The 21303-nt window shown below is 35.7% G+C and overlaps 1 protein-coding gene across 1 annotated transcript in view; it reads left to right on the top strand.

The window, feature by feature from the left end:
• The window catches only part of COL19A1 (collagen type XIX alpha 1 chain), a 276934-nt gene that overhangs the window by 35854 nt on the left and 219777 nt on the right, over window positions 1–21303 (top strand). Inside the window, exons 5-7 of the mRNA XM_084890396.1 lie at window positions 10057–10180; window positions 13805–14080; window positions 18164–18244. Of these exons, the coding sequence (XP_084746522.1) occupies window positions 10057–10180; window positions 13805–14080; window positions 18164–18244 (481 nt within the window). The remainder of the gene's footprint in view (window positions 1–10056; window positions 10181–13804; window positions 14081–18163; window positions 18245–21303) is intronic.

A 21303-nucleotide genomic window follows, 5' to 3' on the forward strand; every position in this document is an offset into this window, starting at 1 on the left:
CATAGCTACTGGTCAGATGGTTGAACAGTTGGATGGTCACAAAGGCTTTTATATATAGAGAGATATTAAGAAATCAAGAAATGTATGAACTTCATTATGGTTTTTATTTTTCTTGTCAGAAAACCACCAGGGCCTAGTTATAGAGAATAAATGAGACCTACTGCTTGATTTCATATCTCTATAAAACAACTTTTTTTTTTCTCTCTCTCTCTCTTTTTTTTTTTTTAATGGGCATTATATAACTTGTGATGTTAACCCATTTTATTATTTTTATTTTATTTTATTGATTTTTAACAGAGAGAAAGGGAGAGAGATAGAGAGCTAGAAATGTTGATGAGAGAGAAACATCGACCAGCTGCCTCCTGCATACCCCCTACAGGGGATGTGCCCGCAACCAAGGTACATGCCTTTGACCGGAATTGATCCTGGGACCTTTCAGTCTGCAGACTGACGCTCTACCACTGAGCCAAACCGGCTTCGGCTATAAAACAACTTTTTAATAAGTATTTGCATGTACTTTAAAAGAGTGAATTATTTTTTAACATTTGTGGTTTTCCATGGCTTTGCCATGCTTGCACTGCTCCCTATCTGGAAGGGAGTATGAGCAAGCAGTTGTCCCTCTAAGGCAGTTCTACTTGGTTGGTCATGAATTAGGACAGCCAGGAATGGCCATTATTTGTTCATTTAACATCCTTCTGGCCCTGAGAGACCAGACACTTCACCTTCATTAACTTAGCGTTGTGACTAGCTAGCTGTGTTGGGCATTGATTTCACACTTCAGGGGATGAATGGAATGGAAGATAATACTGATTCCTATGCCAGAAAAATATTAACGTAGCCTCAGTGCTAAGGGTTCTCTTTTCACATTTTAAGGAATCACTTGTCTTTTTAGTTAGATTACCATTCTATTGATGTTCTTCCTGATATGTTCCTTCTCACCAGTAGAATAAACACAGAGGCAATTTTTATCAGACTACTTCAAACTTTTCTTCACATTGCATGGTTATTGGTATATAAACTGTTTTCATAATTCTCACTACTTCCTGAAAACTCATTTAGAAAAAAATGCTTGGTGAGAAATCCTAATCTTTCTGAGAAATGACCTCTAAGGAATATGTAGAAAATATTCCTGATTGGTAATCACCTTCTGTAGCATGCATATCTTTCCTAAAATCCAGCAGACAGCTTCCCTCTTTTAAAGATATCACTGTGTGGTTTGTGATATTTCCTGATCTGTGCTCAAAGTATCATTAAGGGAAAGAACTGTAAGAATCTATCCCTTAGGGCCACTGATCACCTAGGATTTGCAAATGTCACAATGCATACTTTGCTTAGAACCCAAAATAGGATTTATTATTAGTATTACAATATTATTGTAAATATTTTGATTATTCATTTCTTGAAATTAATGTTTTATATTTATTTACCTTCCCCCTACTTTACCCAGTACTCAGAAAAGTAGATTGATTTTCTCCCTTATGGTCCCAAAAACATTATGTTTAAGTCCAGTTGGAAAAAAAAAATAGGGAAATTTGTTCTTAACCCAGAGGATGCAAGTAACTTGATATACCGGAAAAAAACTGACCTTGGAATTAGAAGTTAAGAGTTCATTCCATCCTGACATCCGTCTAGTGAAGTGATGCTGGAGCAATTATTTGACAACTATGGCTTTAATTTTTCTTTTATGAAGTAAGATGGTTGATTTAAATCACTATTAAGGTTCTTTTCAGCTTTAGAGGTGTAGAACTACAGGGAACTATTATGTGGGAGTCTTGAAACATTTACGCGGACTGGAGAATTCTGTCAAAGCACACTTTTGGTGAAGTCTTCCTGGGGCAGCTAGTCCATTTTGTAGAGACTTTCAACTTGTGTTTGAAAGTAAGAATACTGACTGTGTTCCCAGACTTGTTTTGTGTCAGCTTTTTTATTAACCTGCTATAGAACCCCATAGGGCTTGGCTTTTCCTTCTGCTGTTTCCTGCCAAGGGTGATGAAGCTCAGCCTCATGAGGCCTTAACTTTAAGGCATGATGCAAGCTAACATATTTTATATGGGATACAAGTGTTTGGGACCTATTATGACTGCTCATAGGCATCATTATGGATTTTCCATGAATGGAATAAATTGTTGTGAGTACTTCTTATGTACCCGGTGTTAGTCTAGAACAGTGGTTCTCAACCTGTAGGTCACGACACACAGGTTGAGAACCGCTAGCAGGGTCACCTAAGACCATGGGAAAACATGAATATTAACATTACAATTCATAACAGTAGCAAAATTACAGTTATAAAGTAGCAACAAAAATAATTTTAATGTTGGGGTCACCACAACATGAGGAACTGTATTAAAGGGTCACGGCATTAGAAAGGTTGAGAATCACTGGTCTAGAGCAACAAGTATGGCAGAGTTCCTGTTTTCATGGACATCATATGTAGTTGCTGGAGACAGGCAATACATGTATGGACCAGTACATGTAAGAAACATGTTGGGTAGTTTTAAACCTCTGAACCAAATATAACAAGGTGCTAGGTACTGACTAAGGTGAGGTCAACTGTAGACCTTTCATAGGAAGTGACCTTAGAGACCTGAGTAGTGAGGAGACCCATTTAAGAAAGACTTCTGGGAATGGCCATCCCAGGAGAGGAAACAGGAAGTTTAAAGGCCTAAGACCTCAATGAACCTGGTGTGCTCAAGGAACCAAATTCAGGTCATTGTAACTGGAGCGTGGGTGCCACACCAAGACGGAAATAGGAGATGATGTGTCAGAGGAAGGCAGGAGTCAGAGCACATTAGGCTGTGAGCTATGATCTGGGATGTGCCTTTTATTATAGGACCCAGGGGACACTGTAGGAAGGTTATAAGTAAGGAAAAGACTTCATCTGCTTTCTGTTTTAAAAACTCATCCTAGCTGCTCTGGGCAGGGTAGACTTTAAGGGAGGAAAAGGAAGGAGAGCACACTATAACAGGGGTCCCAAGAATGGTGGCACCATGGATTAGGGAGCGATAGTGGAACTGAAGAGACGTGGGCAGAATCAGGATCTGTGATGGTGGTACAAACAGTAAGACTTGCCAATAGATTGTATGGCATGGAGGGTAATAAAGGCAAGAACCAAGAATTTCTTTTAGGTGTTTGTCTGGAGCACCTAGGTGAATGGCCATGTCTTTTATTAAGATGTGGAATCCTCCCTCATAAAGGGATATGTTTGATTGAAAACAGTAAGTTCAATTTCAATTATTAAAAGGTGCCTTTAATATCCAAGTGGAGATGCCAAGTGACTTCAATATGTGAGTCCACACCACAGGCAAGGGCAATAGTCAAGGTTTCTCTTGGTTACATCTCCCCTTTGGCCTCACCTCCTTTTTTCAGGAGCTTTCCTCCTATGCTTCCATTGGCTCAAGGTGACCTTTTTGTCACCCAGGGCTCACAACAATGGCATCTCCCCTGGGTGACAACAGGGTCACCTTGAGCCAATGGAAGCATGGGTGCTAATTATTTAGCAGGTGTATTTCCTGCTCTGGGTTTATTTCTCTCTCTACACATTCCCCATGTAAACTTCCTTGCTTTGTGACAGTTCTGTGCTTTCACAGATCCCAGTTCTGTGCTTTCCATGGTGAGAATTAATGATAAGACAATTTGTTAGTAATGTGTGACTGGTTTCTAGCGACTATTTTAATTTTTAATGGTAACAGAGCTTTTATTTTATAAACACAAGCATTTTCCAGGGTGGGAGAAAGTTCTAATTGTAGAATATTAGGTGTTTTGGCTTGACAGTGAAAGTACTTCCTAGTTAGGGAGAATGTCGGTATCTCTGAATTTATAACCAGGTATACAAAAGACAATGGTTGTAGAATCCTATTTAATAACAATTATACATACACAGAGTGTGTGCTTCCTCCATTTCATGCCAACATCTTTCATATTATATAGATACCTTTTACACATCATAATTTTACTTTATTTTCTAATGATTTTAAATAAATTTTTACCAAGAAAAGATTTTTTATTTGTCAAGTGAGAGAAAAAAAATCTAGAGAATGTTGTTAATATGCTATTTACAAATATAATCCATTCTTAAAATCTGATACAGTGAATTTATTCATGCTTAATAAGATGTTAATTCTTATCCAACTCCATAAATACAAGTATGAATATTTTGTAGTCAGATATTCTGTTTGGAGTATATGGAGAAGATATTAGGAAAATTTTATTTTCATTTGAAGTTTTTATCATCTTGTCTTAAAGCCTTATGACTTACTCAGTATGAAGACAATAATTTGGGAGTTATATACTTTTATGAATTTTTTTTTTTTACTCACAATAGCAAAAATAATATTTTAGTGTTAATTCTTCCTCATGATTGTCCTGGGAGAATATAAGATTAATTAATAGGTCATTTTAAAGGTTAATAGTGTTTTTTAAAAGACAATTAATACAATTTATGCAAATTGCAAGAATTTGAAAATAGAGAAAATATAAAGAAGAAAATAAAAATTTCTCTTAATGTTAACACCAAGAGGGGAAGCATTCTGACTTTAAAGTCTTTATGCCATCAACTTTTTATTGGGTCAGCGTCTCACTGGTACTGATTGTCAGGTCCAGACATGGCCTTCCACCATAGCTGGTCATTGTAAGGAGTCCCATTTCTATCTTCTGCCACTTCCCCTACAGTTTAATAGTGCTTTCTTCTCCTTTATTATTAAACAGAGCTCTGCTATACACAGAGAACATTAGGGAGCAGGTGAACACTACATATTTTCAACATTGAAATAAGTTACAAATTCAAAGAAGTTTAAAGTGTGTAAATTATTGTACAAGCCTTCAAAAACACTCCGGGTTGGACTGGCCTTCTCAGGGGTAATGAAAAGAGGATTCCACAGGTGGCATTATTTTTGGCACCGTTGTATAACTTGCTATGTCTGGAGCTTGGCTCTCTCTGAGTTTAATTAGTCCCATTTAAAAAGTCAATTTTAGATTAAATATTTTGTTAATTTGGTATACCTCACCAAATATTTAGGAGAATTTGATCAATGACAAGAAAACTAGACAATGGGAAAAAATTTATTACACTTAAATTTCACAAAGCTTTGAGCTCTTCAAATATATATTAATATTAATTTACATGGATTAATTTTACATTGACAGTCTATAAAGTGGAAGAGAAGGGAGAAACTATTTCATTGAGAATTTCTACCCAAATATATATATGAATGAGTTTGGCAAATACAGATCAACAATATTTTTGTTAATGGGAGTATCACTGAATAAGCAATGGATAGAATTTCTTATAGGAAATTACACTCCATTGAAAAATATTCAAGCCTGGATATCTTAGACATAGCAAGCTGTCATTATATCTCTCTGGTAACAGACCAGTAATCCAATATGGCCTTTTTTTATAATAGAAACTTTGGCAAGACCTAGAGAATATTTCTGTCACAGTAAGTGTTTGTGCTTGCATGGTATAAATTAGAAACATAGTCTGTAAGAGCAGATATATTTTGTAACATTATTTTTAAAACAAATTTTTCTTCAAAAATTATAGTCTTGGCAAGCAAAATCAATTTGGCTTTGAAAACAGATCATGAATTCTTGAAAGGGAAGTATAGTAATTATAAAGATTTTTACCCATTATAAACATGCTAAGAAGAGTTAATTTTTCTTTAAACATTACTAAATTTATTTCAATGTATATTATCTTAACACTATTATGTATTATGTTATTAATATTTTGCTTTATTATATTTTGTCACAGAAGAATCTTTTCATGTGATAGAAGTATTTTCAATTTTTGAATGAGATTTTAAATTATTGAAAAAGACCTATATTAAGTTTTATTTATGTGGTATTGTAGAATCATATCAAAATTAACTATATTGTCATCGGTTTTATTTGCTGCATCAGTCATTCATTTCACAAATAGTTATAGAGTGTCTTGTTGGCACTGCACTTAGGTTTTGTGGTTGATACAAAGAGAGATTTAATGTTGTTTTTGCCTTTGAAGAGTTTGCAATCTCTTGCTAAAATGTGTCAGGTGCTTATATAGATATAATCTTAAGTAGAAAGTAAGGAGAAAGGTGTTTTCATTATTTTTTGCTTTGTAACAAACTACTACAAAACTTAGTGACTTAAAACAACAATGTATTCTCATGATGACCTGTGTCAGAAGTATGAATAGGATTCATCTATTTTTCTGCTTCAATAGGTGTTCACTCAATTGCTCTCTTGGCTGCAAGCAACTTGTAGTTGAGCTAAACTGAAAGGTCCAAATAGGTATTACTGATGAAGTCAGCAGGAATGGCAAAGTAAAGAGCTTAGAAAATGCACTCATTCATAAAACAATGATAATACAGGCAAAAATGCCCAAAACCAGAACTCTGAAAATTAACTAAGCAAGCTTTCTGGCGTTTAACTTGTCCTATTTACATTCTTCTATCTCCTACATAATGGTGGGCTTGAAAAAACAACAGGTTTGTAATCTCAAGTACAAGCTAGCAGCCTAGCAACCGTTGGAGAAGGAAGAATGGATTTGGAGGTCAATAAGAACCCCGTTTCTAGAGAACTTTCATTATTTTACCTGACTGGTAGTTCCTTGGACAGTAGTGCTCATAGGGATTATCTTTATTTGACCTAACTCAGAGCTTTTCAGTAAGGACAGCGTTTCCCCTGGCATTTGATAAAAATAATCATGATTGTGTAACATTGCAGCTGCCCAAGACAACACTTAACAACTCCAGCAAGCAAGATGATGATAAAAAAATTTTTAAAAGGAAATGTCCATAGAAATCATTAGAAAGCTCCAACATATTTGTGGGAATCAAAACACCCATGTGTATGTAAGGGCTTTGTGGGAATGACGCCTCCCTCTCCCTCCAAATTTGAAAAGGCTCCAAGCTTGTAGCTCTGGCCAGATTTAAAGCTCTGAACAAGCATAAAGCGAAGGCTATAAGGAGAGTTATAAACTGTCTGCTTGAGCATTGAAGGCATTCTCCAACATGCATATATAATCCCACAACAGAGACTGGGATTCTTATGTATCATAAGCATTGAACATCTCAATTATTAGCTGACTACTATATTAATTGATCAGACTTCAGTGGGTTGCACATGACAGAGTACATACTCTGAAAAATGAGTTTAGGAACATGACGAAGCAAACAAGCAGCACCAACACTGACAACCAAAATAAACAACAACAGCAAATCACCAATGGGTGGAAAATAATTTGATTCCCAGAGATGCCATGTTATATTATTTACAATGTCTATTTTTTTAAATTAAAAATTTAATTTAAAAAATAAATGCAAACAAACAAATGATGGTCTATACAAAGAACAGTTAATAGAAACTGTTCTTGAGGAAACCTACACATTAGATTTACTTGGCAAAGTCTTTAACCCAGCTACTTAAAATATGTTCAATTTGCTACAGGAAACTTTCTGATGAACTAAAGGAAAGTATACATTTGTTGTCTCACTAAATAAAACATACTAATAAATAGAAATTATTAAGAAGAAGCAAATCAAAAATTTGCAGTTAAAAACTATCCTACCTAATAAAAGAGTAATATGCAAATTAACTATCACTTCAATACACCCACAAGCCACACCCACAAGCCAATCAGAACAAGTATGCCAATCAGAGCGAGTATGCAAATAAACCCAACCAAGATGGCTACAGCCACAGAGAGGCTTGGGTTTCCCAGGCAATGGAGGAAGCCAAACTTTCCACCTGCTCGCCTAGGCCTCCACTCAAGGCTACAAAGTTTCAATTATAGAAGGTAAACAAATCCAAACAGAAATGGCTGCTGGCCATGGAGCAAGCAGGAGGCTTGGCTCCACTCCAGGCTACAAAGTTTCAATTGTAGGAGGTAAATAAATTCCAGATACCAGGGCCTCCACTTGGGTTGATGGGGGGCATGGCTGACCTGAAAACCATGCATGGGGGCATGGGGTTGGGGGGATGTCCCTCAGCCCAGCTTGCACCCTCTCCAATCTGGGATCCTTCGAGGGATGTCTGACTGCCCATTTAGGCCTGGGCCTTCAGACATCCCTCTCACAATCCAGGACTATTGGTTCCGAACTGCTCATCTGCCCACCTTCATAATTTCCCCTAACTCTTCTGCCTGCCAGCCTGATTGATGTCTAACTGCTCCCCTATCAGCCTGTTTGCCCCCAACTTCCCTCCTCTACCAGCCTGGTCACCCCTAACTGCCCTCCCTTGCAGGCCTGATCCATCTCAACTGCCCTCCCCTGCTGGCCATCTTGTGGTGGTCATTTTATGTCTACATGGGGGCAGGATCTTTGACCACACAGGAGCAGCAATCTTGTGTGTTGGAGTGATGGTCAATCTGCATATTACTCTTTTATTAGATAGGATAGGAGCCTGGTGCATGGGTGGGGACTGGCTGGTTTGTCCTGAAGGGTGTCCAGGATCAGGGTGGGATTCCCTTGGGATGTGGGGTGGCCTGGGCGAGGGACCTGTGGTGGTTTGCAGGTCAGCCATGCCCCCTGGCGACCCAAGCAGAGGCCCTGGTATCTGGAATTTATTTACCTTCTACAATTGAAACTTTGTAGCCTGGAGTGGAAGCCTGGGCCTGCCAGGGTGTGTGGAAAGCTTGGCCTTTTCCATTGCCGGAGAAACCCAAGCCTCCTTCCTGGTAGCCATCTTGGTTGGGTTTATTTGCATACTCACTCTGATTGGCTGGTGGGCATGGCAGGTGGGTGTGCCTTGTGGGTGTAGTGGAGTGATGGTTAATTTGCATATCACTCTTTTATTAGGTAGGATAGTATCCCCCAAAATGTATATACCCACTTTGAATAATTATAAAGGCAGTGTTTATTAAAATACATTTCATTTTCAAAATAAAGCTATCAGCTGTTAAAGTATACATTTTTGATATACTATGTATATGTGTGTGTGTTAAACCCAGTAAGTAAATAAGAACTTCAGGCCAGCACAGCTTTTTCATATTACTTTCTTGATTGCCCTACTACATGTTTACTTTTTAACACAAAAAGTAAAACCAAAAGTCAGGAATTCTCCATGACAGTTCGTCAGTTTCAGTAGTTAGTTTGCAGTTTTAGTATACCTTAGTGTAATATTCTAAGTGGCATCTCAGTGCATGGTGTTTTATTTATATAAACAGCTTCTAGCTATAGTAGTACTTAAGAGAATTCTTACCTACTATTCTTCATGATTTTTTAAAAGAGAAGCAAAATTCCTGCCTTGCAGAGTTTTTACATACAACACAGATAAATTTAAAACTCAGTGTGGAGGAATGTGTTTCTCCTTGTTTTCCCATGAATATCTATAGATGAGGCATATTCATTGTTATTTATTTCCCTGAGTTTCTTCATGAGTTCAGGGAGACTAATAAAATAAGTCAGAAGGATAGTTGGCTTTTAGCTTTTCTCTGCTATCTAGTAAGAATTTGCTTATTTTATTTTCATTAGGAATGAAAAATAAGCTAAAACCTCTGTTTTCATTGTGTGTGTGCATGTGTGTGTGTGTGTGTGTGTGTGTGTGTGTGTGTGAGAGAGAGAGAGAGAGAGAGAGAGAGAGAGAGAGAGAGAGAGAGAGAGATTATTTGTAGAAGTTTAATATCATTAAGCTTATCCTTTGGAAAATATGTAATTGTTAGCAGTGCTCTTTGAAAAGCTTTGTAACTCTCTTGACAAAACCAACAGATACTGTTTATTCCTTTACAAATCTCTACTGTTTGCCAAACTGCAGAGAGTTCTGAGAGTCTCCTCTGTTGGCATATCTTGTTGAGTAAGGTCATATCATAATGTAGTACTATAGCCTACTCGCTTGCTTTTATATACCCCAAGCTTTCACTGTATCATACCAGAAGATATGAAAAAGGGAAAGAACAAAAATTACAATTACATAATGCTTCTCTACATCTGCTAAGTAGATTACTATAAAAATGCATAATGAATCCTAATTTATGGAGAAAAATATGACCAAGATATTGTGTTATGTAGAACTTCATACCTAGATTTTCTTTCCTTGCCTTCTTCAGTTTTCCCACAATCTTTCTGTTTTCCTCCACAGTAAGGTATTCCCCAAAGGCCTTCCTGAGGAGTATGCCATAGCAGCCATGTTTCGTGTACGTAGAAGCACTAAGAAGGAACGGTGGTTTCTATGGCAGGTTTTAAACCAGCAGAACATGCCACAGGTAAGGAACCATGCAGTGGTGCTTAGGCCAAGTGAATCTTGGAGCTGTGTGTACAAATTAGGAACATCCAGATATTCTGTCTTTTAGAAGAGTCATCAACAGGGAAATTTGGGTACTCTCACAGTGAGTATCATCTTGATGAAATCAGTAATATAGGAGACTGGTAGGTGAGATGATATTAGTTTTCCTATTTACTTCTAGATTCATATTTTGTCTAAAGACACTCAAACTTCCCTTCCTTCACAATTGCTTCATTGACACTAAGTCCACTTCACTAATAACATATTTGTGATTATTTCTGATGTTATGTATTATTTTAAAAGCTGTTCATTGTTTCATCTGAAAATCCTTAGTGAACTTAGAAGTAATTTTGATGCCCTCAGTAAAAATTTTTAAACACATGCTATATGCTAGTTAGTAACAAAGATAAGAGATTTTAAAAGTGTAATTTCTGCCCTAACTGGTTTGGCTCAGTGGATAGAGCATCGGCCCTCGGACTCAAGGGTCTCAGGTTCGATTCCAGTCAAGGGCATGTACTTTAGTTGCGGGCACATCTCCAGTAGGGGGTGTGCAGGAAACAGCTGATTGATGTTTCTCATCAATATTTCTTTTTCTTTTTCTTTTCTTTTTAAAAAAAATATATTTTATTGATTTTTGTACAGAGAGGAAGGGAGAGAGATTTTTGTACAGAGAGGAAGGGAGAGTTAGAAACATCAATGAGAGTGAGTCATCGATCAGCTGCCTCTTGAACACCCCCTAATGGGAATATGCCCGCAACCAAGGTACATGCCCTTGACCGGAATCGAACCCGGGACCCTTCAGTCCCCAAACCAACGCTCTATCCATTGAGCCAAACCGGTCTCGGCTCTCATCAATATTTCTAACTCTCTCTCCCTCTCCCTTCCTCTCTATAAAAAATAATATATATATATTTAAAATAAAAAGTGTAATTCCTGCCCTCAGGAGCACATGGTCTAAGGGGATGTCATTTAGGAAAACAGCATACTAGAGCATAATACAATGTGACAAGTGCAGTGATGGAGGTAAGCTCAGAGTTAGGTGGAGACTATAGAAACATAGGGAAGGACGGCTGGCCAAAATGGGGGATGGGGAGAATAAGAATCAATAAGAATCTAGGATTACTTGTTAAAGAGATGGCTTGTGGGTACTCCAGTGAGGGAGATGAACATTACTATTACTTGTTGGCACCATACATTTGTGATTGTTTCTTTAGACATTCATTGGGATGATCTTTTAATATGTTAATACAGTTATAATTTTATGATGAAAAGATGAACCAAACTGAAAGAACCTGTCCTCTATGAAAATGGATTTTCTCTGCACCATGCAAATCATCTAAGGTTAAAGAAGTTGATCTCACCTTCCAATCCAAGAGAAGTTGTTATCGGTAGAAATGGGGCTCTTGAGGTACTGCTGGAATAAGCATACCAGAGACCCGTATGGGAGGATGAGATATGGTAGAAAGCTTTATTTCCATAGATTACATCCCTTCCGTAAAGCTAAAATCAGAGGCAGTGTCCAATGTTTCCTTTCCGTGTTTGAGCCAGGTCTAGTTCAGCATCAGAATAGTTACAGTCCATTAGTGCATTTGTGTGGGACCCCCATGGCCCTGGGCCATGTGGGAGAATGCAGGAGTATGCCACAAACCCAGAGTCACACAAGTCCCAAAAGTGCCAAGAGTGGCAAAAAGAACCAAGGGAGTGAATTCTTTCATTCAGGGGATTAAATATCCCAAATTTCTTGCCCTTGCAGTAGCCATGCCCATTCTGGCCATTGACAGTTGTTCTCAGGTATGACTGACAGTAAGCATCTTCCCTGTGTCACCCCAAATTTATGTGTCTATCTCTCCTTTGTTGGTCCTCTGGGGAGTGTGAAGTTGCAGCTTCCTGTGAAGCTGTCTAAATGGCATGCCTATAATATCTAGCCTTCTTTTTTCTCCTTTCCTGTTATTATTGGGTCGGCAGCTAAGTAATTGCGGATTTTTAAAAGAAAATCAAAGACAATTTTTTCATGGAACTAAATAACTTTATTCTGTAATGTATTGCCCATTTTGATCAATGACCTTTTGCCATCTTTCAGGCAGCATCATAATCCCACGTTCAAAAAACTTCTGGTTTTTATTAGCAAAAAACTGAATCAGGTACGATTTGACATCATCATCATTATTGAAATTTTTACCATTCGAGGAGTTTTGTAAAGATCGAAACAAAAAGTAATCAGATGGTGCAAGGTCAGGACTATATGGTGGATGTGGCAAAACATCCCAACCAAGCTCCATTAATTTTTGCCGAGTGACCAAAGATGTGTGTGGCCTTGCATTGTCATGATGGAATACAACACCTTTTCGATTTGTCAATTCGGGCCGCTTTTCTTCAACTGCATTGTTTAATTTCGTTAGTTGTTCAATGTAGACATCAGAATTGATCGTTCGGTTGGGTGGTAAGAGTTCAAAGTAGACAATTCCTTTGTAATCCCACCAAACTGATAACAAAACCTTCTTTTGATGAATATCAGCTTTTGATGTTGTTTGAGTTGGTTCACCTGGCCTGCTCCACGATCTTTTCCGCTTGATATTGTTGTAAACAACCCATTTTTCATTGCCAGTTATCAGTCGTTTTAAAAATGGATCATTTTCATTACGTTTCTTTAGCAAATCGCAGCTGCTAATGCGTTGCATTAACTATGATTCTTTCAGTTCGTGAGGAACCCATGTATCGAGTTTTTGAACATAGCCAAGTTGTTTTAAGTGATTTTCAATGCATGTATGTGATACATGAAGCTTCTCTGCAATCTCACGTGTTGTACTGTGACAGTCCGAATTGATTATTGCTTTGATTAGGGCGTCATCAACTTCAACTGGACGACCAGAGCGTCTTTCAGCTTTGAGTGAAAAATCACCAGAACGAAATTTGGCAAACCAATTTTGACACTGCCGTTCTTTTAAGGCTTCGTCACCATAAACAGCACATAACTTTTTATGAGCCTGCTATGCATTTTTCCCTTTGCGGAAATAAAAAAGCAAAATATGACGAAAATGTTCCTTTTGATTTTCCATTTTTCAACGAACGCCAAACAAAAACTACAAAACAGATCAAAAAACTTTTTTTACTGATTAACAGCTGAATATCCAACTATCAAATACAAAATGTGTTTTACATTTGTACTACGTCTGCAAACCTAAAAATTCAACTGAAGCCATATATGTGTGAAACCCGCAATTACTTAGTTGCCGACCCAATAATAACTAGGTTAATTACAATGGTATCAAAGTGATCATATTCTTATTCTTATAAAATCAGTATCATTTAATTCTTGACTTACTCAAACAGAAACACACACATGCACACACATGCATGCTCCTAGATGTTCTGTTTAGAAAGGAGCATATTACATTCACCAGAATACTCCAGAGTTAAACTATTATTTAGCTGGGTATTTTGCTGTTCTTTTACGTTAAGTAATCTGGAGGACACAGGTGTTATCTGAGACATTTTACTAAGAGCCTCAGTTATACTAACATGTATGCTGAGTTTTTATTTGTGTGCTTTAATAATTTCAAACACTGATTTTAAAATATTTAAAGATAATTTGCATTTTTTGCAGGTTTCTGTAGTAGTTGATGGTGGAAAGAAGGTGGTGGAATTTATGTTCCGTGCCGCTGAGGGAGAAGTGCTGAACTACATGTTTAAAAATCGGGAGCTCCGTTCTTTGTTTGATCGTCAGTGGCATAAACTTGGCATTGGCATACAATCCCGGGGAGTTTCACTCTATATGGATTGTAATTTAATTGCAAGCCGGCATACCGATGAAAAGGATGCTGTGGACATTCAAGGAAGGACGGTTATCACCGCACGAGCTTCAGATGGCAAGCCTGTGGACGTGAGTTGTGATGTTGATTGTAAAAGAGAAGTAGTCAAATTTCTAAATCAAAACAAAGTATCTTACTTAAAACTTATTTCTTTAATTACAATACTATGTAAGACATGGCCTTCTTAACACTGTTGAAATTAATTTTCCATCAGATATGAGAAAGTTAGCTATGCACTATATTTTCACATGTATCTTCTGTGTATTTTCACCCACTTTTCTTTCACCCATTTTTTTCAGTCTGAGAATTTAAAAGAATTAGGGCATGCCTTAAAATATAAGGTTTCTAAAATTAAATTTTAGTAAAAGAGAAAATATAGTAAAAAAGCAAGCTTGGTGTCTAGGCTTATATGTTTTGAATAGAAAGGACTGGAAAAGGATGAACTTTAAAAGGTTCCAGATTATCTGGTGTATTCAAATACAATAGACTATTTATTCATCCTCAGTAGCAACTGCTTTGTATTGCAAACTATTTCTCATGAGCTTATAATGACTTTCTATGGCTCTAGTAGACTAAAACATAGCCACTAATTATATCAGTAGGTCATTTGGATGAGAACAGTTAGATACCAAAACTCTCTCAGATGAAAAATTCCTTTAAAATTACTTTTGATACTCAGATGATAAAGATTTATAATTGACTTCCCTAGAGAAGTAGGTCTATAATCTTTACAAAACAAGATATATCTGACTTTGATGATTTTACATTTTCTTATGAGTAGAATCATGGAAAATCATAGAATCATATAAAAATAATCAAAATGCAGGTAACCAATAGGAATTGATATTGCTGTTAACCCAAAAACACTGAACAGTTCAATTTTATTTCAAAAGTATAATTCTTAGCAGATATATATTTGGCCAACTGATTTTACACACACACACACACACACACACATTTTTTCAATGAAATGTTGTTTTTAAACTGTCTTCTCTTAAAGATAGTGAAAAACTTAGTGAGAATGCCATAACTGGGATTCAACAATAATCAGCAAAATAGGCAGAGCATTAAGCCCATCCGGGGACAAGATATCAGCTTGGGGATCAGACGGTTCTGGTCATAAATCCTATCTCATATACTTAACTCTATGATCTGCTAATTAATCTTGTTAGCTGTTAATTTTTCAGAGTCTCAGTATCCTCAATTATAAGAGTGTCAATAGATATAATTACTTGTTATTGTGTAGAGCAGCGTTTTTCAACCGCTGTTCCGCGGCACACTAGTGTGCCGCGAGATGTTGCCTGGTGTGCCGTAGGTGCAGACAAGACAAGAATTTTATAATTTTTCACTATTTTGTTTACTTAATATTTCATAATAAAGTAATTATAAAATACTTTCTTTGTGTTTATTTGATTCCTATTCAAGAGAATTACTTTATATATAGTCAATATAGGCACAGAGTTAAATTTTTAAACATTTTCTAATGGTGGTGTGCCTCGTGATTTTTTTCATGAAACAAGTGTGCCTTTGCCCAAAAAAGGTTGAAAAACACTGGTGTAGAGTATCTATTGTAGTGTCTTGAACACGAATAGCTCTCTGTAAATTCATTATTAGGGGTCAGACATGGCATTCAACCCTAGAATAAGAAAGTAAGTAGAAGAAAAATACCTTCCATTCTTGCCCTCAAAGTTCTCGAAGGCCAATGTAAGGATTAAAGTCTATGGCAGTAAATAATAACAGTATTACTTGAAATAACAACATTACTAACCAGAGCTTTCAGAAAGGCCTCTCCAAAGAGAGGAATTGGAGACCAGCTGCTGGAACAGCAGAGATGTTTCTCCCAGCAGTACATGGAATGCAGGCAGATTGGAAGTCAGCTTTAGGGAATTCTAGCAACAGAAGTAGGGAATGGCAGTAGTACCTGCTGCATGTACCAGAGTTAAGGACTAGAATCTGGTCCCTTTAGGACTAGTGAGAGCAAAGTGGACTCTGGTTCCAGAGAGTACACTGAGAAAAAAAATCATAATCTCAGGGAGAAACAGTAAGGAGAGAGGAACAAGTTATTGCAAGAACGGTGGCCGGGCTCAGAGCTCACCCTCTGAAAGTTGAGTGTCTGTCCTGTTATTAACTTCTCACCCAAAGAAAAAATTCAGCCAGAATCTGAGGCTGAAGAATATCAGGTGTATCCTTATAAAAACACATAGTGTGAAAAGTATAGTGTTATAGTAGTTTAATAGTTCAATATGGAATCAGTTCATTTAAGGATAAAATGAAAGGCATATCACAGTAATGCAGCTTTTACTGTAATATTAAGTAACAGATAAGCTGTTAAAACTTTAAGTGGACTAATTTTTTATCTTCTTACAAGTTCTGTGATTCATAAGATCTGTTGTAATTGAAAAAGTTTTATTTATTCAGAATGTATATTATTGAAAAAATTCAAATGATTGGGTTTTATTTTACATATGCTACATGTGTGCTTTTATGAGAAAGAGATAGATTACAATGCTGATAGAAAGGATTTTTTTTAACCTAGCAAATCCTGTGTGATAAGGGTCAGTAAAAGACAGCCTGAACATCCTCATTCTAAAGTACTGTGCCAATGAAGGACTCTAAAGTAACTCATGAATAACAAAAGCATGATTAAACTTGGCTTGATTGTAGTTTCAGAGTCATGGGTAACTTGATAAGGTTTAGTGAAAATTGATCATCTATCTTCAGTTAAGTAAAATACTAATTCATCTGAAAGGCTTAACACAGTGGTTATACACAATAGAATCCCAATATTTATTGACTATTTTGATAAAAATGATGAAAATTAATTGTCCCACTTCTTCATTCGACAGAATGGGTTGAATGTTACTGCCTGGTATTTCATTAGACTATGTGTATTTAAACTTTATAAATAAAATTTAACTTTAATAACCCTGGGGAAACTTGTAGAAAAGAAATTCATTTCATCTCATAATTTTGCATTGGCTGCAAATCTTAGGCAGCTCATGAATTCACAAGATGTCTGGAGTTCCTAATGCTTCCTATGAGCTGAACTGATTTTGTTTATCCCAGTGTAGACTGTCAGTTACAATTTTTTTCTCTCCTTCCCCCCCCCCCATTTTTTGTGTTGGGGTGGGATTTATAACTTCAGATGTCTGCTTTCTATTTTCATAGAATTAATTATTATAATATTACAGTTGGGTCTTTCTGTAGAAAGTACTTACTGACCTCAAAGTAAAGCATAATCTAGCTCTGTTATTTTGGGAGACAGAAAAAGAGACAGAGAAAGGGGCAGGGAGGAGGAGTGTAGGTACAAGATTGTTCCTGACCTGTTTTATATGTCTAATCATCATATGATTAATTATTAATTACATTATTAAACTTTCAACCACAAAATAATTAAAAATAGCCTAATTAAGCATCTCTCATATTGAAATTTTATTAATAGTCTGTACTATTTGCTTGCTCTTATGTGGTTGTTTGATCTTGCATTTAAAGGCATGATTATATTTTCCTGGAACTACTTTAATTTCATGTCCAAATGCCAAAAAGCATGAATCTGCTGAGCAAATAGAAATAATCATTATTTTTGTAAAGACTGTGCATCCTGCTCAAGACTCTGCCAATTTAATATAAAGCTCATAGGTATTAGACAGAATCCACGAAAAATAGATAAAAAACAAAATACGTGTTTTTTTTTTTTCTTATGGGAAGTGACCATCTTTTTCCGTTTCTCAGATATGTCTGGAACTATAGATAGTTTTCCCAACATCTGCTCAGACCTTTTATTTTATTGTTTTTTCCCAAATGTTTATTTTGATATAGTCTTCATTTTGTGGGCATATACTTTATTCTAGTGAATAGCAATGCCTCTCTTTAATTAAATACTTATTTTATACTGTTTAAACAACTAGCTGAGGCTTGCAATTGCATTCATTCCTTGATTTGCATCACATATAGACTCATCTCGATAATTGAATATTTCTCAAATGGCCCATAAAACCATGATCCTACATTAATAAAAATATTTAAAAATATCTACTGGTAATTTATTTGTATTAGCTTCTTTATTTCTTGTCAATTAAATTACCATAGTTCTTAATGCCTAAATGTGATTTTCTAAAAAATTAATGATATATCTTTTACTAATTTTTTAATAGATTGAACTTCACAAACTTAAAATCTACTGTGACTCAAATCTCATAGCTAGAGAAACTTGTTGCGACATATCAGATACTAAGGTAAGTTAATTTTCTTGGCATGTGAAGATGGTAGAATGCCAGTTGTCTAGTCTATAGTGCCCAAAATAGGGCAGCACTTAATTGCTTCTGTTGAAGCCAGGTGAGTGATTTGTTCCAAGTAAGAAACCCATCTTAGAACTCTCCGAGAGTTCTGTTAAATATTTTAATCCTAGTGTTTTCATTCTGAACTTTGGGAACTATATATCCTCACTTTGGGTTCAACATAAGTAAAAGACTGTGTTATAACAGTAGCATCATCATTCTCCAGTTACAGGAGTGAAAATGTTTTTCTTTGTATCTCAGATTTCCCAGATGTTCTACACTTACCAAAAAAAAAAAAAAAAAAAAAAGTGAAAATTTTTATCAACAGTTTAATGCAAAAAAAACCTATTTTTAACTTCTATCACTCACTATGGATAGGGTAGTAGAATAATAATGTGACCAGCTAATTCAAAGCATTGATAAGTCTTTCAAATGTTTATGTTTTGCTTTTGTCACTTGGTTTTATAAAGCATATTTCCAACCTAATTTATGGTTCTTCTCCCCCACCCCCCATTTTATGGCTCTTATTTCTAGTAAAATGAAATCCAGCCAAATGTCTTTCTATAAATATCTAAAAAGATAATTTAGAATGCCAGTCTACAGCCTTGAAATACCTAGACTTACTGGAGTCACACATTTAAATCTTGAAGATGATTTAAAAGTTTTTAAAAGATAATCATCCTTTTGTGATGTAAGAGCTCTTAATATAATAATTTTCTGTTATTGAAAAGTAACATAATTATGTTTTGATATATCCAAATTTTATTTATATATATATATATATATATAATTTTTTTTCTTTATTTCAGAAAGGAAGGAAAAAGGAATGATAGAAACATAATTGATGAGAGAGAATCATTGATCAGTTGCTTCCTGTGGACTCCCCACTAGGGATCTGGCATAGGCATGTACTCTGACCAGGGATGGAACCCTGACTTTCTGGTTCATTGGTCGACACTCAATCACTGAGCCACACAGGCTGGGCTCAAAAATATTCTTGACCAACAGTTACTATTCTGTGTTTTCACATAATAGACATGTCAACTCAAATTATGAGAAAACTCTTTAAGCAAGTATAGGTGTGGATTTGATAGAGTGGTTTGATTATTAAAAGTAGTGACTTGACTTAAAAAAATTATGAAAAATAACTTTAATCATGTTTTAAAATTAATACTTAGGAGTTAGTTTTAAAGAGTATAAAATAAGATAAAAATTTATCTCTAACTATAGAAAAAATAACAAAAGACCACTTATTTTTCTGCTGATAATTATTTAGAGGGACATCAGCGTTCTGTTAATGATTAACAAAATAGAACAACCTACATTTTACAAATGGGAATGCATAGTTTGGAAGTTAAATAAAAGCAATTTAAGTGCATCTACTATAATTTTGACATCAACTGTTATTTTGTGTGTGGTTTTAATGTGTTGAATTTAGAAAATTTTAATTCAACTTAAAAATACCATTTTGTTCTGGAATTTCAAATCAGACATGCTTTTTATTAATATTTTATATCATATTTCAAAGGTGAAATTTATTCAAGATAATCTATAGACATACTTCTTTGCTTTTATTGATTCAATTTTCTGTTTCTGAAGTAGTCCAGTTTCATAACTTCAGACATAAAATGAAGAACAAATAACAGAAGAAGGAAATCAGGAACATTTGATGAAAATAAATGAGAAATGTGATTCAAATTTTGAGGGTCAATTAATTAAATATGTGTCAAATCAAAACCAGAGGTTTTACAAGAGGAGAAGTCCTTGTACATTTTGTTTCCTTTAGGTACTTTTTGGAGAGTGTGGACAGTTTTATAGTGAAGGCTGAGACATAATTTCAAAGTCATTTAAATCCCCAATTTAATAGTGAATCAGAGCAAAATTGTGATCTCCAACTGGGTCTTGGTTACCTGACTAGGAATCTATTGGACAGAAACTGGCTAGGAAATTGTGTCAGATCATATGTGCTATGTGATAGTCATGTTTCATTCTAATGTGATTTTTATACTTATGGACCTGGAAACTTATTAAGATAACTAAAGAGCTAATTATTAACTCTGGAAAGAGACAAGTGGGGAGACAGGAAATGAGTCCCAGTATTCCTGGGTGCTATTTTTAAAATATTTTGTATTGTTATCACAAACATTAGAGTACTACCCAGTTTTCAAAATAATTTGCTTTTGGTTCAAAAGTTATGTGTATTTCTTATAAAAAAAAAAAAAAACTTGGCAAATATAGCCAAATTCAAAGTCAAAAGTAGTATCAATCCTGATCGTACCACAATAAAGAACCATTGACAGTCTTTTAGTTTTGTATCCTGACAGTATTTTCTATGCATATCTAATTTATAATATGCAGTCATGTGTGAATTCCTTCCCCTACATTGCAAATTCAGAATTACAAACTGTGGTGAGGAAGGAGCCTGGTAAATGATGTTGAGAGAAAAGGATGTATTTATCCTCTTTAGTCTCTCCATCTGGATTGATTTTTTTTTTTTTTTTTTTTTTTGAGAGAGAGAGAGAAAAAATTCATTGCTTCATAACCAAATTTGTCTTTAATGTCCCACATGTACTGAACCCACTAAATAAGTATAAAATTCACCACATGTCTATTATAGTGGAAACTTTTTAATAACTTTAAAGGGCAATGGACTGGAAGAAGATATATTTTAATTAAATACATAGCATCTTACAGTGTAAAAAAGAATTTATCTTCTACTTTTACATGCCTTGACAATCATCTTGTTGTAAACTATGTCTTAAAAGTTCATTTTCAGCCGGGACCGGTTTGGCTCAGTGGTAGATCGTCAGTCTGCGGATTGAAAGGTCCTGGGTTCGATTCCGGTCAAGGGCATGTACCTTGGTTGCGGGCACATCCCCAGTAGGGGGTGTGCAAGAGGCAGCTGATCAATGACTCTCTCTCATCGATGTTTCTAACTCTCTATCCCTCTCTCTTCCTCTCTGTGAAAAATCAATAAAATATATTTTAAAAAAAAGTTCATTTTCAAAAAGTTCCCC

This window comes from Pipistrellus hanaki (assembly GCF_964339955.1).
Source record: "Pipistrellus hanaki genome assembly, chromosome: 7".
NCBI lineage: Eukaryota > Metazoa > Chordata > Mammalia > Chiroptera > Vespertilionidae > Pipistrellus > Pipistrellus hanaki.